General features: G+C 44.1%; 1 protein-coding gene across 1 annotated transcript; it reads left to right on the top strand.

Annotated features, from left to right (window-relative positions):
* Positions 1 to 5,918: 5,918 nt before the first annotated feature.
* On the top strand, positions 5,919 to 26,490 carry LOC104057484 (3'-5' RNA helicase YTHDC2-like). The gene is given in 27 exon segments (XM_054054821.1): positions 5,919 to 5,982; positions 7,647 to 7,737; positions 8,373 to 8,569; positions 9,503 to 9,702; positions 10,289 to 10,455; positions 11,442 to 11,544; positions 12,789 to 12,945; positions 15,218 to 15,325; positions 16,985 to 17,133; positions 17,544 to 17,679; positions 18,040 to 18,166; positions 19,097 to 19,162; positions 20,217 to 20,359; positions 20,362 to 20,394; positions 20,570 to 20,666; positions 20,753 to 20,839; positions 20,936 to 21,017; positions 21,923 to 22,000; positions 22,522 to 22,632; positions 22,730 to 22,742; positions 22,745 to 22,830; positions 23,178 to 23,306; positions 23,308 to 23,427; positions 23,927 to 24,050; positions 24,560 to 24,764; positions 25,652 to 25,848; positions 26,441 to 26,490. Coding segments are annotated over 27 exon segments (3,102 nt in total). The 5' UTR covers positions 5,919 to 5,936.
* Positions 26,491 to 26,505: the final 15 nt, after the last annotated feature.

Genomic DNA, 26,505 nt, shown 5'->3' with positions numbered 1-26,505 from the left:
TGCCCTGGCCCAAGTGTCTGGGAGCCTTTTCCCTGCATCACGGCTCTGCCTTGAAATCCGTACCTTGGCCACGCTTGGCATTTCATCGCTCAAGTGTAGGAAGATCGGAAGCAGGGCCATTCTCGCTTTGCTTTTAATCAGGCTCTTGTACTTCCATACCACGCTCTTCAGCTGCTCTCTGAAACACCCGATGACTTGTTGTCTGACCTGGCTGAGCTCCTGTCTGGAAGAAGCAGAGCGAGACTTGAGAACCAATATCTCTCTGCCATTGTGAGCTGGAGCGTTACCACAGCTGATGGGAGGGAGGAAGGCTGAGCTCAAGGGCCCATTGGGTGGCCCTCAAGCCAGCCAGATCTGGCTCTGCTCTGACTGGGGTGAAAAGCGAAGAAACCCATCAATCGCTGCCAAGAAACCCCAAATCCACAGAGAGTGGGAAGGCATGGGGGCCCCAGTCTGTACCCCACAAGTTGGGGCTGGGAGGTGGGGGGGGGCAGTCCAGCCCCTCTGACTGCACCAGACAAGCTGCTTTATGTAAAATACAACATTAAAAGACAGGGGAGAGGTTTCAGCAGCAGACGGCATGAGGCGTTCACTGTAGAAATGTCTTCTTCCCAACACGACCAGGAGCGCCAGTTCAGACTGCATAAAAGGGATGCTCATGGAATCATGGAATTGGTTGGGTTGGGTTGGGTTGGGTTGGGTTTGGTTAGATTGAGTTGGGTTGGAAAGCTCTGCGCACAGTGCAGCTCTGAGTTCCAGCAGCAGCTGAGGCCAAGGGCACTTGGGGCTTTTACTGGGAACTCATGAGCAACTGAAGGATGTTGATGTCCTCGGGTTAAGCGCAGAGGAGCTGCTCCTGTTCTCTCTGGTGCCACAGGAACAGCTCCGTCCAGATGCTCTCCATGGTTGCTGGCATGGAGAACATGTTCTCGCACACAGGCAGGGCAGAGCTGCATGGCAGAGGGCTCCGTCAGCAGGGTGCCCTTGGCCACCACAACCTGGTCTGGGGCAGTCCTTCCCGTCCCTCTCTGCTGGCTTCAGGTGGCTTCGGGTGCCCGAGACCCCTGGGTTTGGGAGGGAGGGATGGAGGAAGAAGGCCTGACAGGGCTGAAGGAATGGAATAGGTTGGGTTGGGTTGGAAAGCTCTGCGCACTGTGCAGCTCTGGGTTCCAGCAGCAGCTGAGGCCAAGGGCACTTGGGGCTTTTGCTGGGAACTCATGAGCAACTGAAGGATGTTGATGTCCTCGGGTTAAGCGCAGAGGAGCTGCTCCTGTTCTCTCTGGTGCCACAGGAACAGCTCCGTCCAGATGCTCTCCATGGTTGCTGGCATGGAGAACATATTCTCCCACACAGGCAGGGCAGAGCTGCATGGCAGAGGGCTCCGTCAGCAGGGTGCCCTTGGCCACCACAACCTGGTCTGGGGCAGTCCTTCCCGTCCCTCTCTGCTGGCTTCAGGTGGCTTCAGGTGCCCGAGACCCCCGGGTTTGGGAGGGAGGGATGGAGGAAGAAGGCCTGACAGGGCTCAAGGAATGGAATAGGTTGGGTTGGGATGGGTTGGGTTGGGTTCAGTTGGAAACCCATTCAGCTGGGACGTGCCCTGGCCCAAGTGTCTGGGAGCCTTTTCCCTGCATCACGGCTCTGCCTTGAAATCCGTACCTTGGCCACGCTCGGCATTTCATCGCTCAAGTGTAGGAAGATCAGAAGCAGGGCCGTTCTCACTTTGCTTTTCATCAGGCTCTTGTACTTCCATACCACGCTCTTCAGCTGCTCTCTGAAGCACCCGATGACTTGTTGTCTGACCTGGCTGAGCTCCTGTCTGGAAGAAGCAGAGCGGGACTTGAGAACCAATATCTCTCTGCCATTGTGAGCTGGAGCGTTACCACAGCTGATGGGAGGGAGGAAGGCTGAGCTCAAGGGCCCATTGGGTGGCCCTCAAGCCAGCCAGATCTGGCTCTGCTCTGACTGGGGTGAAAAGCGGAGAAACCCATCAATCGCTGCCAAGAAACCCCAAATCCACAGAGAGTGGGAAGGCACGGGGGCCCCAGTCTGTACCCAACAAGTTGGGGCCAGGGCTGGGAGGGTGGGGGGGGGGCAATCCAGCCCCTCTGATTGCACCAGACAAGCTGCTTTATATAAAATACAACATTAAAAGTCAGGGGAGAGGTTCCAGCAGCCAACGGCATGAGGAGTTCACTGTAGAAATGTCTTCTTCCCAACACGACCAGGCGCGCCAGGTCAGACTGCATAAAAGGGATGCTCATGGAATCATGAAATTGGTTGGGTTGGGTTGGGTTGGATTGAGTTGAGTTGGAAAGCTCTGCGCACTGTGCAGCTCTGGGTTCCAGCAGCAGCTGAGGCCAAGGGCACTTGGGGCTTTTGCTGGGAACTTAGGAGCAACTGAAGGATGTTGATGTCCTCGGGTTAAGCGCAGAGGAGCTGCTCCTGTTCTCTCTGGTGCCGCAGGAACAGCTCCGTCCAGATGCTCTCCATGGTTGCTGGCATGGAGAACATATTCTCCCACACAGGCAGGGCAGAGCTGCAAGGCAGAGCACTCCGTCAGCAGGTGCCCTTGGCCACCACAACCTGGTCTGGGGCAGTCCTTCCCGTCCCTCTCTGCTGGCTTCAGTAGGCTTTGGGTGCCCGAGACCCCCGGGTTTGGGAGGGAGGGATGGAGGAAGAAGGCCTGACAGGGCTGAAGGAATGGAATAGGTTGGGTTGGGTTGGGTTGGGTTGGGTTGGGTTGAGTTGAGTTGAGTTGGAAACCCATTCAGCTGGGACGTGCCCTGGCCCAAGTGTCTGGGAGCCTTTTCCCTGCATCACGGCTCTGCCTTGAAATCCGTACCTTGGCCACGCTCGGCATTTCATCGCTCAAGTGTAGGAAGACCAGAAGCAGGGCCGTTCTCGCTTTGCTTTTAATCAGGCTCTTGTACTTCCATACCACGCTCTTCAGCTGCTCTCTGAAGCACCCGATGACTTGTTGTCTGACCTGGCTGAGCTCCTGTCTGGAAGAAGCAGAGCGAGACTTGAGAACCAATATCTCTCTGCCATTGTGAGCTGGAGCGTTACCACAGCTGATGGGAGGGAGGAAGGCTGAGCTCAAGGGCCCATTGGGTGGCCCTCAAGCCAGCCAGATCTGGCTCTGCTCTGACTGGGGTGAAAAGCGGAGGAACCCATCAATTGCTGCCAAGAGACCCCAAATCCACAGAGAGTGGGAAGGCATGGGGGCCCCAGTCTGTACCCCACAACTTTGAAAATTCTTCTTCCCAACACGACCAGGATCGCCAGGTCAGACTGCGTAAAAGGGATGCTTATGGAATTATGGAATGGGTTGAGTTGAGTTGGGTTGGAAAACTGTGCACTGTGCAGCTCTGGGTTCCACCAGCAGCTGAAGCCAAGGGCTGGGACCTTGCAGTGCTCAGGGTCAGCAGGAGCCCTCTCAGCAGAGGCAGTGGGGCCATGCCAGCCTCACTGAGCCTCCGTGTCTTTTCTCTTACAAGTTCCCCGGCTATGCCTGACAAGGGAGTCCCTGCAAGGGAGGAGCTCATTACCACGAGAATGCCCTTGGCGTCGAGAAAATCGGTCCGATAGGTGTCCTCGGCGTCTTTCTGAAGGTGGCCTTCATCCCTAGGCATTAACCTGCCTGGAGAGTGGGGAAGAGGCAGAAGGGTCAATAGGATAAAGCAGCTTCCTTGGCCAGCAAGGTCAACCTTATCATCACCATCCTAAAGATCTAAGGATGCTTAAAGAGAAGCAGAGCTATCAGGAGACATCTGTGTAGAGTGGTGAAGCCCAATGCAACTTCTCTTAGTTTCTCGCTTGCAGGTGAAGTCATATGAAAACGCTGATGGCAAGAGGGTGCCCAGGGTTAGATCCCTGCTGAGTTGGGGCTTTGCAGGGCGACGCTGGCTCCAGCTCGCAGAGCAAACAACTGGGCAGCAGTCCCATGTTGGAAGAGCGTGGTGGGCAGCCCCTGGTTCCCAGAGGAGCTGGGCACCCTCCCTGCAGCACTGTCTTTGCCTGGCACTGAGGTGTGCACCATCAATTCCAGAGAGGACATCCCCTCCCCCTAGGGTGAGGAGCAGCCCCTCAGAACTCAAATCGTCTCCCGTAGCTCACTCAGCACTTACCGCGGTGCAGGGATCAGTGTCTGTTTCTGCCTCGAAAAGCTCCTTTGCTTTTATAGAAAGAAAGGGGCAAGAGCGTTGTCAGGCAAGTTTGTATCAGGAATTTCTCCTTGCCCTCCAGCACTCTCTCCACAGAGCTGCAAAGAGAGAGGGAGAGGCCGGTTGGGCACTGGTGCTGGGAGCGGTGCCTGGAGGCCTCGGATGTGTGGACATGGACCTCAGGTGTCCCTGGGAGGGATGTTCAGGTACCTCAGTTCAGTGACCACACACATGGCTTTGTGCCACAGCTCCAAGTGGAGGTAGTTGTTCCTGCATTCCTCTTGCAGTGGCGCCTGCAAAGCACAACTGGTATGGGACCTGGAAGCAGGAACACACGGTGCCATCACACCCTCACCACCCAGTGCCACCAGACCTTCACAGTATCATACAAGCTTTAAGATTGGAGAAGACCTCTGAGCTCATCCAGTCCCAACCCCTCCAGACCTACTAAAGCCTGTCCCAAAGCATCACATCTCCACGTGTTTTGAACCCCTCCATGGACGGAGACTCCACCGCTTTCCTGGGCAGCCTCTTCCAAAGCTTCGCCTTTCTTTCCGTAACCAAGTTGTTCCCATATCCAATATAAACCTCCCATGGTGCAACTTGAGGCCCATTCCCCCACACTGAGCAAGCTTTGCCCTCTTCCACTGAGCTCCTGCCTCTCCTCTCACCTGGACCTTCTCCACTACCTTGTAGCCACAGAAGAACGTGTCGGGGCCTCGCAACAAGCAGGACTTCTTGGCAGCTTGGCAAAGGGCTCCGATGCTGTGCACAAAATTCATATTCCTGCTGTGCTCCTGGCACAAAGACAAAACAGGGAGCGTCACAGGAGGACACACCTGGCCAGCAGGACCGGAGCACTGGAGATGGAGACCTGGGAGAAGCAGCTCCGCCCAGGCAGCGAGGGGCAGGGGTACCTTCTCTGGGCAGCTGATGAAGGTGCAGATGAAATCTATGGTTTCCTTCAGCTTTGCGTACAAGGGGAACCAGCTGATGTCTAAGAAAGCAGGAGAGCAGGGAGGGCTGTCAGAGGGTGCAGTGGGCTCTGCTGGGTGCAAAAGTGGGGGCCTGGCCGGGTCCTGCCCTTGGGTCACCGCAAGCCCTTCCAATGCTCCACACACAGATTCGGGCCCAGCTGCCCAGGCCTGAGCCCCCTTAGGCCTTGGGGGTCCTCGCAGGGGGGATTCCAGGATTTTAGGGCATGAAATCTTTGCCCTTGTCCTCTTGGGCCCAATACCGACCGTATTGGGGTGACGAGACATTTCCAGTTTATAATAAAACCACACAACCCTGACTGGAATGATATTCAGCTGCTATTAGACCATATGACCAACACAGAAAAACAACTGGTAATAAGAACAGCTCAAAGTTTGGCAAGTGATCAAATAAAAGACCCAGAAGAGGTCAAGCAACATTTCCCTTTACGAGATCCAGGGTGGGATTCTAACAGAAACATGCATAAAGCCTCGTTAACAGCATATCAGGATTGGATAGTTAAAGGAATGGAAAGGGCCATCGCAAAATCAATTAAAGTGGTCAGCGTTACACACAGTGAGACAAGGTCCAAAAGAAACACCCTCAGAATTTTTTGACAAATTACGAGACACCATGAGAAAGCACGCTCCCCTAGATCCTGGATCTGAAGTAGGAATACAGCACGAGAAGTGAAGAAACTAGGGCCTAGGAGGGTTTTAGGGCAAAATCAATGTACATGGTGTAAAAGGGAGGGTCATTAGAAAACAATGGGACCGTGTCAATGAGGAGGTGAACATCATGGTGTACCTCGCCCTGGATCGCTTCCTCTGCAGGGAGGAGGAAGGTGCGGGGCTGGGGGCACAGGGGGAGGGGGCGGCTCCCTTCTGCCCTTGGTGCCCCAAGAAAGGCAGGAGGGGAAGGGCCGAAAGGCGGAGGAGCTTGTGTTGGGAGCAGCTGATGGCATCGTACAATTACCAGCTTGAAAAAGACCTCTTGGATCATCCAGTCCAACCCTTCCGATCTGCCGCTAAACCAGGAGGTCCCTGAGCACTTCATCTACCCGTCCCTTAAACACCTCCAGGGATGGGGATTCTCTGGGCAGCCTCTGCCAGGGCCCCATGACCCTGTCTGTGAAAAATTTTGTCCTGCTCTCCAGTCTGAGCCTTCCCGGGCACAGCTTGAGGCCATTCCACCTAGTCCTGTCCCCTGTCACCTGGGAGAAGAGGCCAGCTCCCTGCTCTCTACAACGTCCTTTCAGGTAGTTGCAGAGAGCAATCAGGTCTTCCCTCAGCCTCCTCTTCTCCAGGCTAAACAACCCCAGTTCCCTCAGCTGCTCCTCGTAAGACTTGTTCTTAGCCCCTTCCCCAGCTTTGTTGCTCTTCTCTGGACATGCTCCAGAGCCTCAACATCCTTCTTGTAGCGAGGGGCCCAGAACTGAGCACAGGATTCAGGGTGCGGTCTCCCCAGTGCCGAGTCCAGGGGCAGAATCACCTCCCTGGACCTGCTGGCCGCGACGTTTCTGACACAAGCCAAGATGCCATTGGCCACCTTGGCCACCTGGGCACACTGCTGGCTCATGTTCAGTCAGCTGTCAACCAACACCCCCAGGTCCTTCTCCAGGCAGCTTTCTAGCCACTCTTCCCCTAGTCTCTAGCACTGCATAGGGTTGTTGTGCCCCAAAGGCAGGGCGCGGCATTTGGCCTTGTTCAGCCTCATGCCGTTTGTTTCAGCCTGTGGGTCCGGCCTGTTCAGATGCCTCTGCAGAGCCTCCCTACGCTCCAGGAGATTGACGCTTCCTCTCAGCTTAGGGAGCTAGGGCTGTTGAGCCTGGAGGAGGCTGAGCGCTGCTGAAGGGCCTGGAAAGAGGTGATGGAGATGGGAAGCAGGTCTGTTCTCCCGAGGGACAAGTGGGAGTGGAACGGCCTGGGATGCACCGAGGGGGTGAGAGCAGAGAGCTGGGGAGACTTGCCTTAGGAAAGAGTGCAACGGGCTGCCCGGGAAGCTGGGGAGGCTCCTTCCAGTGGGTGTTCAGAGAAGTTGCAGATGTGGCCCGTGAGGACGCGGTTCAGGGCACAGGGGTGGCTGAGAGAGTTGGCTTGTTCAGCCTGGAGAAGAGAAGGCTCCGAGGAGGGACTGTTTACAAAGGCTTGTAGTGATAGGGTGAGGGGCAAGGGTTATAAACTGGAGAGGGGCAGGTGTAGACTAGACATGAGGAGGAATTTCTGGACGATGAAAGAGGTGAGGCACTGGAAGAGGTTGCCCAGGGAAGCTGCGTCTGCCCCCTCCCTGGAGGTGTTCCAGGCCAGGCTGGGTGAGGCTTTGGGCAGCCTGACCTGGTGGAAGCAGGCTTGTGACTGAATGAGCTTTAAGGTCCCTTCTGACACAATGTGCTGGGCTGACAATTTGACTTGATGATCTCAGCACTGATTTTCCAACCTCAATGATTCTGTCTTTCTAAGAATACCGTGCCTTATGTGGTTCTGTGTTTTTCTTTCATTGCCTTTCTAGAAATGGAATTTCCTTCCTCTTTCACGAGTACAGAAAGAGTGTTTGTTCACTGGCTCTGTCGGTCTCTCGGACTCATATCTAAAAACAAAGGGTGAGTTAGAGGCTGAATTTTATTTTTTTATTATATTTTTTCTGGAATTTCATGACTTAAAATGATGTGTGTTCCCCACATATCGTGCCCTGTTGCAGGGGATGGTGCTAGAGAGAAAAGTTTCAGATAAAAATAAGTGTCTTTGTGCGTGGTTAGTTGGAAGTGGCTTGCCCTTGTAATATTAGGTGGATTTCATGGGTCAATCCAGAACCTCTCACCAAGATCTGCTTTGTTTTCCATGCGCTATTTGGTGAGAGAATACTTGAACTGAAATTTGAACAACTGAGGAAAGTAAAATACTCACCTCTGAAGACGTGCACTGTATCTTTTTTCCTTCGCTGTACTAGTGTGTTGCTCATTTAAGAAACGCAAGTTTTCTTTTGAAATAAATCTGAGTGTTCCACTCCTCTTTAGTCTCCCCAGATTTCCGCAGTGTTTCTGGACTGATCAAGTGATCAGTCTCTAAAAGCCTGATCGTGATTGATTCTTGTCGTTGAATTTCTAGATAGAGTATAATTTTGATGTTAATAATTATTATGACATTTTATTTGAATATAATCTGACCGCCAGATCATTACATAGATATAAATAGGTTAATTATTCCTAAAATACTTTTTGGTTTTTTTCCCTCCCAGAAAAGGAGCACATCGATACCTGGCTGTAGAGAAGAAGTATAGATCAGAAGTGACACATGCAGAAATTACTTGTTGCTTGGCTTCTAGGACAAAACATACAATTTGGAGTTTAATTCAGAGATTTCCTGTCACAAAGAAAGAACAAACAGAATTTCGGCCAAAGACAGAGCGAGGAAATGCATGTGCTGTTGAATCTGGTATGTTCAGTGTGTCCTCTGATACGGACTGGTGATTGACACGGCTTAAAGAATAAACCAATCCCCAACCCAGCTGACACTTGCCCCCAAAACATACCCATTACTTTTGTTGACTTTTTTGTTGGTAATAATAGGGTTGTTTAAAACTGGTGTCGTGAGGAACTTAGGCAGTCACGTTACGCAAGCTTTTCATTCTTCTGGGAAATATTTATTAAGGGATTGCAGAATAGCATTTACAATACCAAATTTGAAGTACTCTTCTCTGAAGACGTACAAGGTTTTTAGCTAGTGCTGGATTGGTTTCTAATGTGTAAACTGTGTGCTCTGTGGGTCCAGGGGTCTAGATGCAGCGTGATTCAATTTGCATGATTTCAGCTAAATCTTAGGGACTAGAGTGTTAGGCTGTGTAAGACCGGCTGAAGGGAGGTCATAAAAGACCAGGGAGCACGTGAAAGAAGGCATCTGAACCACGGCAAAGTTATCTTTTCTCAGGAGACAACATTGTTAGTTTGGAATAACTTAGAAGTTTAACTATACAGTGACTATTTCTAGGCAAGCTGTAGAGGTGTGAAGGTGTGACTATGATACAAAGGCCAAGAAAGTATGCCAGGCAGGATTTTTTCGCATTTGTTATCTATTTCTTTTTGCTCTGTGTGGCCTTTTTTGACACTGAGCAATCCACCAGCATAGTTTGTTTTTGTTCAAAGTATCTAGGAAAGTAAGAACTCCTTTGAATAATATTTATTTCAAGCATTGTAACAGGCTGTGCTACTGTGAACATGGCTTGTAAATGTGTGAAGGGTTTGTCGCTCGTCACATCTCTAGGGATGCATACAAAGTCAGGAGTGTTCATTTTCAGGTGTGATTTTTAAGCCATAGTTTAGTGACTTGCTTCTGCCTCTGTGCAAGTAAAGTGTTAACTTCTCTTCACAGAAAACACAGGAGTGAACAAGACACGTGAGCGACTCAGCAGTGGGATCTCCCAGGTGTCAGTGAGAAGAGGGGAATCAGAGTTTGATTCCTTCAGGCAATTGCTACCAGTTTTTGAAAAACAGGATGAAATTGTTAAACTAATAAAGGATAATATGGTTGCTTTGATTGTAGGAGAAACTGGATCCGGAAAAACTACACAAGTATGTTTCTTTAATGGCATAAAACTATAACAGTATTTATAAAACACTAATGCCATTTTTTTCAATACATGTGTAATAAGGGATTTCTTTCTGCTGCTTTTAGAGTTTTTGTTTTCGTTTGCAGTTGAAAGCCTTGTGTCGAAAGCCTCTGATTCCCTTTCTCGCTTTTGAACTATTAAGCCAGCAGATACTTAGTAAGAGCATAAATATTTCTGTGCAATTTTGTGATCGATACTAGTTTTTCAGTACAGTAATGTAAAACTTGGAAGGGAAAATAGCCTTCTAAAGCTAGTTCTGTAGTGGAATATTTTTGTGATAAAATGGAAGGTTACCTAAAATATTTTTTATCGCATTCTCTGAAGCAGGAGGGAGAAGCTTAAATTATTTTTTTTGAAACAGATGAAACTTAAAATCAGAGATTTATGATTGCTGCCTTTCTACTCTTTTAAGCACATTTGCAAGGATAATCTTATTATGTGTTGTCTTGCAACCTCTGTAGTATTGAGATGCAGTTAAGTTGTTTCCTGATAAAAAAGCCATGACTTTAGGAAACTGACAAGGAACTTGAAACCACTTCTCTTTACAGATCCCTCAGTTCCTTCTGGATGACTGTTACAAAAATGGGACTCGTTGTCATATATTTTGCACTCAGACGAGACGTTTGGCAGCCGTTGCTGTGGCTGAGAGAGTGGCAGCAGAAAGAGGAGAAAAGATTGGCCAGCCAGTCGGTTATCGGGTCCGATTAGAAAGAAGGTACTTATGATATTTCTTATAGCCAGTTGATCTCGTGTTGCTGTCTTTAGTCTTATGTACATATAAGCTACCATTTATTTGGGATACAGCCTAGTACAAGCTTTGTGTGTACAGTATAGGTAAGAGCATGTTATTGCTTGGGTAATGGGATATTTAAGAGTGAAAAAGACAGTTTTCCTCCTGTATTTTTCAGTTTCAGATGGTAAATTGTCTTAGGTAAGTGAATTGCAGGTCCTTTCTCTTCGTCTGATTGGGAGTGTGTGAGTGGAATTCCTTGTCTTGCTTTCAGATCAAGCCTACGCTTTCCCCTCTTTTTTTAATCCCTACTTTTAACATGTTTAGATCCGAAAGTTCTGCCAGCTTTGAAGATGGGTAGGCAGAGCAACAGCCTTAAGGGATGCTGTAGAGCGAGAGTCCCTAAAAGTGACAGTGGCGAGGAGTGTGGCAGTCACTCCTTTTACTTGCCAAGCTAACTCTGCCACCGGTACTAGAATAGTAACTAGATAGTAAATAGATTTTGAAGTTCTTGAAGAGGAAAAAATAAAGCATTTGAAAAGGATCAGCTGATTTCTTTGGGCTTCAGTCAGGTGTAGGCAAATAGGAAATGATATGGAAGCGTAGTGCGGAAGAATTGGCACCTGTTTTTTTCCAAAGCCGTCCATGCTGAATTTTCCAGTAAAGTAAACAAAATGGAGTGATTCTCAAGGTTCTGTTCAGCTTGATTGTTTATTTATTTATTTATTAATTTGTTAATTAATCCATTGCCTGAAGGTTTGGTGCATGAGCACTAAGATTCCTTAGGAACCCTCTGGGAACAGGCATTGTTTACAAACAAATAGGATGCTTCTGTCTCCTTGGGAGAGCTAGAATCCAATTCCATTTCTGGTGAGCAGCTGTTAATGATTTAATTTTCATTAAGTATTGGAAAGCTAGCATGCATTTCAATGGTGTGAAGGACTGAAGTCTCTTCATGAATTGTTCTATAGGGTTTCTCCAAAGACACTGTTAATGTTTTGCACTAATGGCATCCTGCTTCGCACGCTAATGGCAGGAGACAGCGCTCTGTCAGTAGTGACACATATTATCGTGGTAAGAATCTTGCTGTATTTCATGTGAGGTGGAGCAATGCGTATTACTTATTAATTGGAAGATAAGGTCTTAGTTGTCTTTATTAATTTGCTGAGCATGTGCAGTGTTTTTATTTGGTTAGAATCTGAATTACTGTTAAGGACTTACTGAGTCCTTATTATCGGGCCGAGTTCGGGTTTTTTGCTTTTTTGCTTGTAACATTATCTTGTTTTAGGTTTATATCAATAATTAATTTTGGAATCATTACGCAGTTGGTGAGGAGAGAGATCTAAATTTCTCGGAACTTCCTCTGTCAGAAAGCAGAAGAGCCCTAGAGAGGCTTCTGTGGATATGGTTCAAGAGAAGCACGTGGGAATTCTTTGGATCATCATGTACTTGTTTTAGCAATAAAGGTTTGCAGTCCTTTTGTTGGCCCAGATGTTTTCAAGATAATGACTGGTCTAATTTTCAGCAAATTGTTTAAGCATTCGTTTCTGATGATGTGACTAGTCCTATTGTGGAATTTGATGTCAGTGGAACCAGAATGTTTGTTGCAAGATTGAGCTCTCCGTGGCTGAGGACAGAAATGTTTGTGATAATTTTATGTGCCTGCCTGTTTATCAAAATGAGAAAAACTGTGAGAATAATTTATACATTCTTGACGACTTCAGCCTAAAACTGTGGTATTTTTGAAATATTTGCGTCCCTGCTTCATCAGTCCATAATACAAAAACCAGAACAAAGCACACCAACAAAAGCAATTACTCTAATCAGTCATGTGCCTTAGCTGGGGATAAGCTTTGTGTGTGACTTAACGGATCTAAGCAATCTAATTTTTTTCGTTATGCGTTATCATACATTTCTTTAAATGTTCATCAGTTGTGAAGTGAGAGTTTGTTCAAATAGTTGTAGGACTGGCAGTTTATGTCATTATCTTGAAAATGAAATTGAAATGTAAGCATTAGAAAAGTTTCAGGAGTTCACTTTAACCTCTGAAATCAAGCTGTGTGTGGCTGGCATCTTAACAGAGCAGTCTTCATAGAACTTCTTGATATAAACTTTTTGAAATATTTGTTACTTTTGAATAGTTTAAAAGAAGTCCTGTCTTAAATTAAACTGACACATTTCTGTGTCTTTAGTGTTCCAGCAAATCGTATCTTTCAGTCTTTTAAAGAGTTCATATTTGTAGAAGGTTCCAGTATTAAGTTTGTGATGTTTAGCTGTTGTTTGTCCCGTTCCCATTGTGTCCCCGCCGTTTGGTACAGGACAAAGTACACAAGAGGGACAGGTTCAATGACTTCTTGCTAATAAAACTGAGAGATGTGTTGCAGGATCAGACTAATTTAAAACTAATTATTTCTAGTGCTGCTCTGGATGCAAATCTCTTTGTTAGCTATTTCGGAAGTTGCCCAATCGTGCGCAGTAAGTATTTGTGTAAAATCTTAACTCTGGGTATACCTGCCGTAGCATTTATAGATTTTATTGAACCAGAGCAAACTGTTCTAGGTAATGGAACACGGCAAATATGCTGAGAGTTGCAGCGATGCTTGCCCTTGGTTTGTTAATTTTTTGTGGGCCTTTTATTTGTTTGCATAGATGGGAGAGCTCTTATCACAGGGAGTTCCATAAGTGCAGGGGTGTACCGGCCCAAGCTCTGATCAATTCAGGAAACAGGAAAAGGTTCTTAAAGTGCTGGTCTACATGGTGGTGTAGACCCTAGGATCTATCTGCCAGAGTCTGATCGACCTTAATTCATTCCTGGGAGTTCCAGTTCTTCAGGTCTCTCAGAGATTGCTGCTGGTTAGTGGATAGAACCCAGGTAACTGCAGCCGGTCGCTTCAGAAGTACAGTCTTAGGCAAATTGGGTTTTCACATTTTAATCATGCAATTCTTTCTTTTCAAGAAATTAGTTGATAATCTAGGTAAACACTGAGAAAAAAAACATGGCAATTTATGTTAATTTGCGTTTAGACTCAGTAACCTGCAGTTAGATTACATTCAAATGCAAGGAAAAGCTATCATTGCTGCTGTTATTATTTCATTTGGCTCATCTTTAGTAGAGGTAAAACAGATGTGTGGGAGATTTTTTTTTGTTTTCTTTCTCTTCTCTTCACCCTCTTGGCTTGCAAGTTTTGCACAGGGCCTCCTGTGGCACCTTGCTGTGCTCTTCCTTTCTCAGCAATGATGTCTAAGTGTAACGTATTCTCAGAAGCGTTTCAAGAGGAATCCTGTATTTTCAAAACAATCAAGTAGCCTGTCTGCATGTCAACCTTTTTTTTAAGAGGCTCGACGGTCCCAGGACCCAGGTAGGATCACTTTCCTGAGAATCTTCTCTACAAATCATCACTTTAATTTTTGGAACGTTCCTGAGAAAGAAAGCTATTTTATTGTGGATAGAAATGTTTCTTTCTAGTTCTGAGTTCTGAATTTATGTCTAGTAAAAGAAGGCTTGCAATTTGTTGGAAGCAGGAATCTGGAAATTACGCTATTTCAGTGTTTTCGAAAGGTTTCTTTGCTCAGGGGGAACCTCAGTTCTAATTATTTTGTGAGTTTCCACCTTCCTCTTCTTGCGGCTTCCCGCTCATTTAGATCAGTATGCTTATTCAGGAAATCCCGACAACTTTTTTCCTCTGGTTTGCCTGAGTGGCCGTGCTGCTATCACTTCCTTTAGTCTTTGCAGACGAGTTCCAATTGCTAAAAAACCTTTGCTTTTTCCAGTTCTGAGATTTTAGGAAGTATAAGAAGATGGTTTCCAAACTTTGTCTGTTAGTGTCATGAGAAAGCTTCGATCCTCCTTCAGTAATAGAGCTGACAAAGTCCTTAGCGCAGAAACCAGCATTTTGTAGTTATGCGTTCCTGTGGCACAGTTTGTGATCAGTGCTGGAAGACTTTGTAACTGCTTCTACAAGTACGTGAGCTGTAGCTTGTTATTTCTGAGGAAGAGAAAAGCCCTGAGTGATTTAAACTAAGATAGGGCAAATGTCTGCTAAGGTACGAGAAATTAATATCTGGAGATTTTAATGCTTCCTGTGAGGAAGAATCCTTTAGTGTCCATAAGTAGGGTCTAGGAAACAGTCATGTTGAAACAGAGGTCAGGGTAGATTGTTAGGAAATAAGGACCATTGGATTGTCTCATTTGTCAGGCCGTACTCGGTAAAAAGGAGCCCAATTTGGAGAGAAGTTTTTCTCATCGTCTACTTGTCGTGAAAGAAGGTGTTTTAATACGAAGGTGACAGTCTGCTTCTGAGATCTGGCACTAAAGCTGTATTAATTGCTATTAGAATTTTTAACCCAGGTGTCAGTCTTACATAGTTAACTCTTTTCTGTAAACCTAAACAAAAATGGCTGTTTTCTTTTTCTCATTTTGATAAAATTGCAATTAATAACCGTCACTCTTCTGAGCATCTCTTGGTATAACAGTTGATAGAATTGAGGAGCTTAATGGGAAACGAGGTACCCAGCTGACATTCCCCTTTTGAAATGTGTTTTGCTTTGTGGCCCGATAGTCTTCAACAAAATGAGCTCTGCTGGAGATACTTGTACAAGACTTTTCAAGGAAAGGTATTAATTCTTTAAATCAGGCTCTAAGAAAGTTTAATTCACTTTTTGTATCTACAGAAACGCTTTTTTAAAATTCAGACTCCAAATGAAGCTTGGGAATGTCTAATGTTTTAGGAACTATTTTTACTTTCAGTACGAGGAAGACCTTCTGAAGTTCAAGAAATGTTTTTGGAGGATATTTTACGAAGCACTGGATGTATAAACAAAGAGATGCTAAAGTACCGAGAAGAGAAGCAGCAAGGTTGGTGGACTTGTTTGGGTTGGCAATGAGTCTCATTGACTGAGAGATTGAGCAGCTAAATAGGATGATTCTCTGTTAAAGTTCCAAAGTCAGAATATGAAATGAGACGTGATTAGATGGCAGCAGGTATCTTTTAGCTCTCAGTGTTTACATTATTGAAATAGATTAGGTAACCTTAAAAAATTGTTTTCACTTTCTTTTTATGGTTGTATTTTTGCTTTCAGTTGAGAAAGGACGTGTTTGTCATAATCATTATTGAGTAGAATTGCATATTGTTGGGGGTTTTGCCCACATGAAAATGATAGAAGTAGAGACACTGTGTGCTGACTTTTGCATGGCAATCGAAGCGCAGCCGTTAAAGAGGGCAGGGTTTTGTACATTTTGTACAGAAATGATTCCTATGAGTAACATTTTCACTGCATTCTTCAGACATAGATGTATTCAATACCATAGAATAATAGAATGGTTTGGGTTGGGTTGTGAGGGACCTTAAAGCCCATCCAGGTCCCAACCCCCCTGCCATGGGCAGGGACACCTCCCACCGGACCAGGCCACTCAAGGCCACATCCAACCTGGCCTTGAACGCTTTGAGGGAGATGGCATCCACAACTTCCCTGGGCAGCCTGTGCCAGCGTCTCACCCCCCTCGTCATGGAGGATTTCTTCCTCATGTCTAATCTAAATCTTTCCCCTTCCAATTTCAAGCCATTCCCCCATGTCCTTATCAGTCCAGGCCCTTGTAAAAAGTCCCTCCCCAGCTGTCTTGTAGACCCCCCTCAGGTACTGGAAGGCTGATGCAAGGTCTCCCTGGAGCATTCTCATCTCCAGGCTGAACAACCCTAACTCTCTCATCCTGCCCTCATAGCAGAGGCGCTCCAGCCCTCTGATGATCTTGGTGGCCCTCCTCTGGACTCATTCAGACAGTTCCATGTTGTCCTTACGCTGGGGATTCCAGAGCTGGACACAGCACTCCAGATGGGGTCTTACGAGAGAGGAGTAGAGGGGGAGCCCCGAAGTCTTAATGTGTTTGAACTGAATATTGTTCTTTTTTTATGGGATGAAGGGGATCTATTATTTGAGAAGTTTTCCTGGCAATGGTAACTAACGATCATAGAGTGTATTTAAAAAAGCCAGCCAAACCAACAATAACCAGTATCTGAAGCTCTAATATACAAGCCTAAGTGTACGTTGATTGCGTTGCTCAGTTCTGATCACTGTGGACAGAAAAGTTGAGTTGAGGCACTGCTGTCTTTTACTGTTTATTCTGCTTTTATACAGAACGTAGTTGTTACGTCCAGGAACTATATCACTTCTTTTGTGGTATTTCACTTCTGGAGAAAGATCTGGACTGAGAAGTGCTTGGGAGACACTTAGTTGGGAAGCTCATTTGAATGCAGTGTGTTGAAATACTGGAGAGCCTGGGGGGTTAAGCACCTAAATGACATTTTTTCACCTTGCTCTTATAGCAGGTGTTTACAGTGGTGCACTTAAGATGCCCGTAATTGTGGAATTTCTGTAGGCTGGTAACGGCATTCTAGATTAAATAAAAGAACTGGAATAGTTAAAACTTTGCATTGGTAAGGCTGATTTTTGTAACTGGAAGCAATGGATAATTAAGACAACTGTAAAACTCTTTTTGGAAATACTTTATGCATCCTAGAAGAAAAGCAGCAGAGTGCTGTGAGTGACTGGTGTTCTGCTCAAGAAAATAAGAGCGAACTGGGATCTTGGAGACAAAGATCTGTCCCAAGAGCAGATGAAGAGGATAATCTCTTGGATGATGGTGGTGACACTGTGTTTAATCATCTGGTAAGTTTCTCCTTTAGTTGGAAAAGATGATTAAATCTACATTTGGTGTAATGTTATTACTACCTATTTGAAACTGGTTTCTAAAGATATTACTCCCGTAGAGTTCCTGGAAGGACATTAACATATTTTAAATGACAATTTTTAAATTATTTGTTCATAGCATGAACTCCTCTGGCTGAAGTGCGCTTTCCTGTCGTGATGGTCGTGCATAGCTTTTGCTTAGACCAAATGGCTAGGCTGGCATTGTTTAACGTACTTGCATGTGATACCATAAATGCTTGAAGTGACACCTGAATGCTGCATTTCTGGTTGTTACTTCAAACACTGTTTGAATTCTTTGTGCCTAATATACAAGAGCAAAGACAACCCTTTGAGGAGGTTAATCTTTCAGTACTTTATTTTCTCTTCAGGCTGAAAAAGATGTGAGTTGCCTTGAACCATGGTTAATAAAAGAAATTAATTCTTGTCTTTCTGACATCTGGTTGTATAAAGATGTTGATGCCTTTGCTCAGGTGTTCCATCTCATCCTCACTGAAAATGTCAGTGGTAAGTTTCTCATCTTATTGCACACGAGAAAATAACTGCAAAATGATTTGAATTTCTGCGGCTACTTCATCTCCAGTTTCAGATGTTGTTACCTTTGAGTTCTGAAGCCTATTGACAAAATGAATAGGGTTAGCAGAATTGGTAAGTTTTGCAGTTATGTGTTGTACTTGTTTGAAAGTATTGACGGGTGTCAGAAGACATTTCTAAAATAGTGTTAAATTCACATGAACTGACTGGTGGGATGAAGTGAGTAAACAAATTCTATTTGGGCTTTGTTTTGGAAGTGATATATACATCTAGATGAGAAGATAACGCAAGTTGTATTTTTTCACTGTTTTTCTCTTTTCTTGTACTTCTCAGTTGATTATAGGCACAGTGAAACCAGCGCCACTGCGCTAATGATTGCTTCAGGGAGAGGCTTTTTGAGTCAAGTAGAGCAACTGATCAGTATGGGAGCAAATATCCACTGGAGATCATCCAATGGCTGGTAAAAACAAACAGATAAACTGAAAGATGTATTTGTCCGTATACAAGTGAGAAAGAAATTTCTGTAACATCTAAGCTGATTTGCTCACTTATCAGACTACTTTAAGCACGAATAGGGTTTTACAGTTCAAAACAATTTCTAGCTTCCAGTTATCACACTGCTTCCTGTTAAATCTAAATTGAATTCTTAATTAAGCAGCGTCTAGTATGGGACAGATGCTCTTGATTTCGGTGTGTCTGATTAAACACACTGGCTGGAAGAAAAACTGGCATCTTTCTCACTGGGTTGATTGAATTAGACCTCAAAAGTTTTGTGGTTCTTATTTTAAGAGAGTAGCCTATACAGAATTTAGAAATAGTGTGTTCCAGGTGCAAAGATCTTCCAAGTGTTCTATCTGTAGATACTGGGAGAGCATAGGGACGCTGCCGGCTTGTGTAGGGATGGGGTCAGGAAGGCCAAGGCGCAGCTGGAGCTGGGCTTGGCAAGGGAAGTGAAGACTAACAAGAAGGGCCTCTACAGGTCTGTCAGTTAGGAAAGGAAGAACATTTGGGGCGTGTCTTCTCGGGATGATTTAAAGGAGCTAGTAAGGGTACTGCAAAAAGGCATGGTTTATCTCTGCACGTTGGTGTGTGGGTTTTGAAGGAATGGCATGTTCTTTGTCTCCATTTCCTTCTCTAGGCTTGCCTGTACTTCTTTGTAAAACTGGATTCTTTCTTGGCAAAGAATTGCAATTATCTCAAAATTCTATTGCTGTCACACCTGTTTCTGCACTTCAGAAGAGGAAGCTGCCGTTCCAGCAGTAACAGTGCTGATGAAAGATCATGCAGAAATTCATAGAGAAGTGTGGTGTCAGTTGTCTCCTCGTGTAACGTGCCATTCCTGTTTGCCTTTTGAAGCGAGACATGAAAGATTTTTCTGCAGCTCTTTCAGGATGGCTTTGAACTGGGCAAAACACTTTGGACAGACCGAGGTTGTTGACCTGTTGGAGCCCTACGAGTGAGCTAGAACTACTTTGCAGGAGTGGTTGTGTGACACGGTGCAGGGAAGTGTACCTTTTGTCTTCTTTTCATCAGAACAGGTTTTAGCTTTTTATGCTTTAACATCTGGCCTAAATAGCAAGATTTATTTGAGAAGAGGAATATTTTGAAAACATAATTATTTTTTAAAAAACATAGTTTGTATTCAGTATCACGTATTTTTTGCGCGTAGGATGATTATGGTTCTAGTGCAGTATGATTTCTTTTACATTATGAGCGTTTATCACCTTGATATGGACATTACTATTATCATTACATATAGCTGGGCAGGTTGTGATTAAGTAAGTTAAATAAATTTGCAAATTCCATACGTAGTACCATTTTAATTTCAGATACTTATTTTGGAAAGAGATCTAGTGTGCATTTTTATCTGTCTATTGTTGATACACGATAATTATATTAAAGAAACTTTATGTTTATGTTTATGTTTATGTTTATCTCTTTTCTTTAAGTTTCTTTAATATAAGTATCGTGTATCAACAATATATTGTTATGTGAATAACAATATATATTATTCTCATATTATTATGTGAATAACCTGTCAGTAGGTCATCCAAGAATTTATTTTTTATCACTTGGTTATCGTAGTTTACCTACAGTTTAGTAGAGACCGACATTATTATGATTCTTCTTAGTGAGGTTTCTGTTAATGTCGTACCTGCTGAACTGTTATGGTATGGAAGTTTTTGGAAAATACCTTTATTCTATTTTTTTTTCCTTTAGCAGATAAAGAAATGGTGTCTGTTCTTTGAGTTCTGATACATTTGCTTGTAGTTGTGTTTCAAGAAAGTATAACAAAATTAGAGTTAATGCTGAAAATTGGAAATTGCATGCTTTGCTGGGTTAATACTTCAATTGGGGAACAGTAATTGTGTTGTGGAGAGGCTATTGCACTGCACTTCCAACTTCAGGAGGAGTAGTCTGGTTGGTCTTCATCTGAATTTGAGTTGACAGCTGAGTGCAAATGTGAAGCAAACAATCTTGTCTCTGGCTTGTGGATTTGTGTGTTTTAGTGCTTTGGTGGAATCTGGCAATACGGATGAAAGTTCCCTGGTCCAGACAAGTGACGGTGATCTTAGTGCAGAGGACAGAGGACTATTGACAGCTTATCATCACAGTTTTGATGGTGAAAAAGTAGATCTGGACCTGATTATGCATTTCTTTATAACGTCTGTCACAGTTGTGGTGCTGGTGGGTATATACACATATTCCAAATAAATTACTGTGGATTCGGCTTCTGAGGAATTGTGCTCTTTTTTCAGTAATACTTATTAGGTTAAATCTTCCGAGTGCTAGTATATGCAGTACTGTAATAGATTTGAAGGGAATTTTCTATTTAACTGTGCAAACTTAACTTCTTTTTTAGGAGCAATTTTAATATTTCCTCCTGGCTGTGATGAGGTAGTTAGCCTGAGAGACCGTATTCTTTTTGATGACAAGAGATTTGCTGCTAATGCTCACAGGTGAAGCCTCTTGTTTCTGTGGTTGTCTTGAGCCTTCAGTGTTTCTTCTAAAGATGCTTAAAAAGGTGCTCTTTGTCTTGCATTAGATACCAAGTTTTCATGCTTCATTCCAGTATGCAGACCTTGGAACAGAAGAGGATGCTTCCAAGTCCATCTTCTGGCATCTGCAAATTAGCATGTACCAGGGGACTTCATCAGATTTTGTCTTGACCGATTTTGTCTTTGCTTTTATAGTTACAAGAGTGTTTGGTTTCTTTTCTTTAATTGCGGATTCTTTCTACGAATATTGCGGTAAGCAGCATAACAATCAATGATGTTGTATTTGTTATTGACTTGGGCAAGGTGGAAGAGGTATGATTGTTTTAAACTTTCTTTGGGAAGTAAACTTCTTGGTGTCGATTTAAAATATGTAATAGGTAAATTTTGGAGACCTGTTTGTTAAGTAGGCTGAGCTAGTGCGTGTCAAGCAACAAAACTCAACGAGAGCTTTGACATCCATTAGTTTTATGACACTTAGTGGTAATAGCTGGCTGTTCAAAAGCCCTGTAAAAGCTATGGCACGTTGATATAGTTATAGATCCACCTCTTTTTTTTTTTTTTTTTTTTTTAAGGTAGCATTTCTGTTTGATTTTTGAAATAGTTCCGTGAGTTTAGACTGCCATCTTCTGAGAATTGGAGAACGCTGGGAGTTTCCTTTGTCCGACTATTGTATCTGGCTGAAGTCTAATCAATGAAGTGCTAATTGAGCATTCTTTTTGATGTGTTGAATTTGTTCAAGTCAAGTGAGATAACATAAGGCAGTTTAAGATCTAGAATATGACCTAGAAGATAGAACGGGATTTCAAATGAGATATGCATACCTGGTTTCTGAAGTTCTCATTGTAAGACAGCTTTTGTTGCAATTTTGTATCAAACGTGGGAATATAAGGATGTGAGTTCCAAGTGAGACAAAGAGAACTTTATTCAATGTGATAGCATATTTTTGCTTAGTTTGTGATACCACTTAACACAATCCATGTCTTTTATTGACTTCTGATTAACTATTGCCTAGAAAACTTAATTTAGGAAAATAGGTAGCACAAGTAAGCTGTGATGGAGGTAGTATGAATTCACTTGAAATGAAGTACTTTACAACAGATGCTGCTTGTGCTTATTTCTTTTTCGAGAAATTCTGTTGATTTTCTAAATAATTAGTAACTGTTGTTTCCTGTACACTATTCGGTTTGGGTTTTATGTTCCTTGCTTTGCTTTTATAGAAGGCTTTTGATGCACGAAGTTGTGTTACCATGTTAAAAACGGTGTGGATTTCAAAAGCCAGTGCTGTCTAGGAAAAGGCAGGTAATAAACGCTTCATCGTGGATTTCATGTTGCAGATATCTGCTGTCTTGCATGTGAAAGATAAGTTAACCAGCGCAGTAGCAGCCATACTGGGTAACATTACTAGACCGGTCCAATACTGTGTGGCACAATGGCCGATGCTAATTCTCTGCAGAAGAGGAAGCAAGGAAGTGTGCGACTTCTGTTCCTTACAGCAAAGGACAGCTGAGATTTGGCTTGATCTTAGGATAGCAAAAAAAAACCCCATCACTTTATTTTTAGGCCTTATTTTTGTTTATTCAGATCTTTAAGTGTTGGGATTAAATATCAATAAGAGATTTTCATTCTATCAGAAGTAATCTGTGTACTGTAAAAGTCTCACCTCATGTGTGAGACTTAACCTTTACAACAAAGTGACCTTTTCCTTAGACCTGCTTCTGCGTTTCTGTTCTAAGTTTGTGTGTATGTGTTGTTGGCTTAATGTGTTTAGTTTTTTGAAAAGAAATTCTAATTTTCAAAAAACTTCCATATTTTCTTTTCAAGGGCTGGGTGCTGTCAGCCTGGAATCTGTTTTTGTCTCTTCAGCAGTCTCCGATTTCCGAATATGCTGGAATTTCAGACTCCAGAACTTCTAAGATTGCCACTGCAGGTGCACATGCACTTTTAACAAATTCTCATCAAACTGAACTAGTGACACCAAAAAGTGTTTAGCTTGATTTTTTATTTGTTTGTTTTTTAACTTGCAGGAGCTTTGTTTGCACACAATTGTCCAGTTGTTGACTTCCTTATGAAAGCTCCCAATCCTCCGCCGGCTTTAACTGTGAGAAACGCAGTGCAAATGCTTAAGGTCAGCAGAGGAACAGATTTAGATGGGAATAGTGTTTGACTCTGTATTTGTGGTGTAGCAACATATCTTACTGAGTTTTCTTTGTACTGAGACTGTTTAGCTGCTAAAGGACGCTTTGAGTCTGTTTTCATTTTGTGTGGGAATGTGTGGGGTTTTTTTAAGGGAAGAGACTGCTTAAAAATTTCATCTCAAACTGCTAAGGCTGTAACTCGCTTTCTTAGTGTTTGGGAACAAGTCAAGCCCAGTATTCACATCCTTTCTGGATTTTTTTTTGTAAATGAATTCTGTCAACTTTCCCACCCCTTTCCTCCCTTTTTTTTTTTTTTTTTTTTTTTTGTTTTATATAGTCAATGGATGCCATGGACCCATGGGAAGATCTCACTGAACTTGGTTATCATCTCACTGAACTACCAGTAGAGCCACATCTTGGTAAAATGGTGTTGTGTGCTGTTGTTCTGAGGTGCCTGGATCCCGTTTTTTACCATTGCTTGCACTCTTGCTTATCGAGACCCTTTCGTCCTACCTACGCTGGCCTCTCAAAAACGTTTTGCTGCAGGAACGTTTAGTGACCACATGGCACTTCTGAGGGCTTTCCAGGTATTGTTTCACCTTTGGAAAGACTCCTAATCACAGTAAATCGCAAATCAAAGTAAATGATGTACCAGTCAGGTTGGGTGTGGAATGATAGACGAGTTGCTGGAGCAGAAACTTTATTTTTGCCTAGTGGCTTTCCTGTAGGTTTGACTCGTAAATCTGTGAGTGAACACTTTTTGTCAGATTCTTTGTTTTTTCAAACCTGGTTGAGTCCTGCATGTTCCAACAAGGTGCCACTTCATATCCTACTACACTGATAACTGAAAATATTGATCTTAATGTAATGGTCTCATAATAATTCAACATAGCCCTCATTGCGCTAACTTAGGGAATGGGTGATGAGAATCTAATATTTAACCAGAAAAAACCAAGCCTGGTTTGGGACATTTCCTTTCTTGCAGAATGGTTTTTGCCTTGATTTTATTGACGTACTAAAAAAGTGCACTCTTAAATTTTAGCTAATCAAATTAGTAGGCAAATGTAAAACAAATATTCTTTCCAGGCGTGGCAGAAGGCACACAGGGACCGCTGGGAGCGAGCCTTTTGCGAGAAGAACTTCCTGTCTCAAGCCACAATGGGAATCATAGGAATGAGAACACAGTTCCTTGGCCAGCTTAGAGCCTCAGGTAGATAGCTTGGAAGAAGATCTAACATAGTTTTGGAGTCAAGCGTGTACCTAGTAGGAGGGTATCATCCAAACTGTACAAAGAGTAGCATTTGCCGGTGTCATTTTCCTTCCATGATTTGCAATAGACCAGTGCACATTCATGCGGCGCCTGGTGCAGATGTTGGAGTGAGGAGGTGTAGCCAGGAAGCAGATAATAGAAATAAGAGCGCCCTTATTATTCCACATCCCCCAGGCTTTCAGTGTGAGATCTGTTTCCTTGGATTTGTATGTTCTAATAAATTATTTCCATGGGAAACGCCTCTGTGTTTTAAAAACTAATTCTCTTCTACTTTTGTGTAAAGCCCCTTATCAGGAAGGATTTTCAGCATCATAATTTCTTCTTGATCCTGCTACAGTTGGCAGTGGTGAAAAATGGACTTTTTTTTTATTGTATGATTCCTTTTGAGAAGCAGGAAAGTAGATCTTCAATAAAAGCAGATATGGCACATGTTTGCCCTCTTTCTTCAGGTTTTGTTAGAGCCAGAGGAGGAGCCGATATCAGAGATGTTAATACTAACTCTGAAAACTGGGCTGTAGTTAAAGCTGCCTTAGTGGCTGGGATGTATCCCAACCTAGTGCATGTAGACAGAGAAGGCATGATTTTGACGGGACCAAAGGAGAAGAAAGTGTGATTCCGTCCTTCCTCTGTTCTTAGTCAACCTCATTATAAAAAGGTAAAATCGCTTTGAATTTATACTTGACAACAAAGAGGACTATGCTCTATGAAACGTTATAGAAATGTTTCTTTATAGTTGTCAGTGCTTTAAAGGCAGCATTTGAGTTAAACACTGCATATTTAGAAAATATTTTTCCTGACACTCGATAAAATAATTTGATTCAGTTCATTTTTCCAGTACTATTTCATCACAAGGTAATGGAGTTAGTCGTTCTTCTAGGTAGAATGAGACAAAAGGGTAACTTCTCCTCCCAGTCCTGAGACTGTTTGAGAGATCTTTGGCTTGAAAGCCGCCTGGCAGAGAAGGGCCCGGGGGTGCTGGTTGGCAGCACGAACACGAGCCAGCAATGTGCCCAGGTGGCCAATAAGGCCAACAGCATCCTGGCTTGTATTAGAAAAGGTGTGGCCAGCAGGAGCAGGGGAGGTATCATCCCCCTGTGCTCAGCACCGGTGAGGCAGCACCTCGAATACTGTGTTCAGTTCTGGGCCCCTCAATACAAGAAGGATGTCCAGGTGCTGGAGTGTGTCCAGAGGAGGACCCTGAAGCTGGTGAAAGGTATGAGGATAGGCTGAGGGAACTGGAAGGACTTAGCCTGCAGAAGGGAAGGCTGAGGGGAGACCTTGTGGCTTTCTACAACTGCCTGAAAGGAGGTTGTAGCAGGGTGGGTGTTGGCCTCCTCTGCAAAGTACCACAGGATGGGAAGAGAGGGAATGGGCTCGAGTTGTGCCAGGAGAGGCTTAAAGTAGATGTTAGGAAAAACTTCCCTTCTGAAAGAGTTTTTCTATATAGACATATATTTGTCTCTACCTGTATAAACTATGACAAGATTAAATTGAATTGCAACTAGAGGGTTAAACAGCCTAGTCTTATTCGCTCTTGCACGGATTCCCCCAGCAAATGGGCAAGATGCAGCCATTCAGGTGCTCCCTACAGAGTGCCTTGTATACGAAGAAATGACGAGAGCTCGTGGGATAACGAGTATCCGATGCTGTTCTGTGGTGACACCTATCACCGTGGCACTCATCTGCAGACCGGCGAGATTACTAAGTGATGCTTTGCAGGAGCCATCATTCGTTCGAGGTACAGAGGGGTTTGGATTTGGAAAGTTTCCATTGCAATATACATTTTTATATATGTATATAGAAATGCACATGTGGTTTTGCAAACAGCTTCAGGCACAAGTTTGGTAATGGCCTGTTGATATTGATAAAGGTACATGAGTGAGTCAGCTCACATCAATACAGGTGCTTATATAGCAAGGCCCTCAGCAGATTTGGGTACTGGAGTTCTGCTAACTGAAGCAGATACTTTGCACTGAGGTATGCTTGCAGAAAAAACCCAGTGGTTTTACAAGCATTTACCTTTTAAAACGAAATCTAGAAGGGAAATGGGCTTTATTGCTGGTTGTACAGTTGTGTTTGGGTTTTTGCCTGTAAGTGGAAATGATACAGAAATGTTAATGTACCTTTTCTATTTAATCTGGGGCGGTGTTCTGGAATGATAGCAGTGAGAGTGAGAGTGAGAGTGAGGACAAAACAACTGGGCACACCGGGCTGGCATGAGGCACAGTGGCCTGACACAAGGGAGACGCTGCGCCTCACATTCCAGGGGCTGCAAAGGGTTGGATTTGAGGGAGAGCGGGGCTCTCTCTCTTCTCTCAGCTTCCTCACAGTCCTTGGAACTCCTAAAAACAAGGAAGTGACAACAGAGAATTGGATTTGAGCTTCAAGGACATCA

The sequence above is a fragment of the Cuculus canorus genome, chromosome Z, assembly GCF_017976375.1.
Source record: "Cuculus canorus isolate bCucCan1 chromosome Z, bCucCan1.pri, whole genome shotgun sequence".
Taxonomy (NCBI): domain Eukaryota; kingdom Metazoa; phylum Chordata; class Aves; order Cuculiformes; family Cuculidae; genus Cuculus; species Cuculus canorus.
This window is presented reverse-complemented; position numbering and strand designations above follow the sequence as displayed.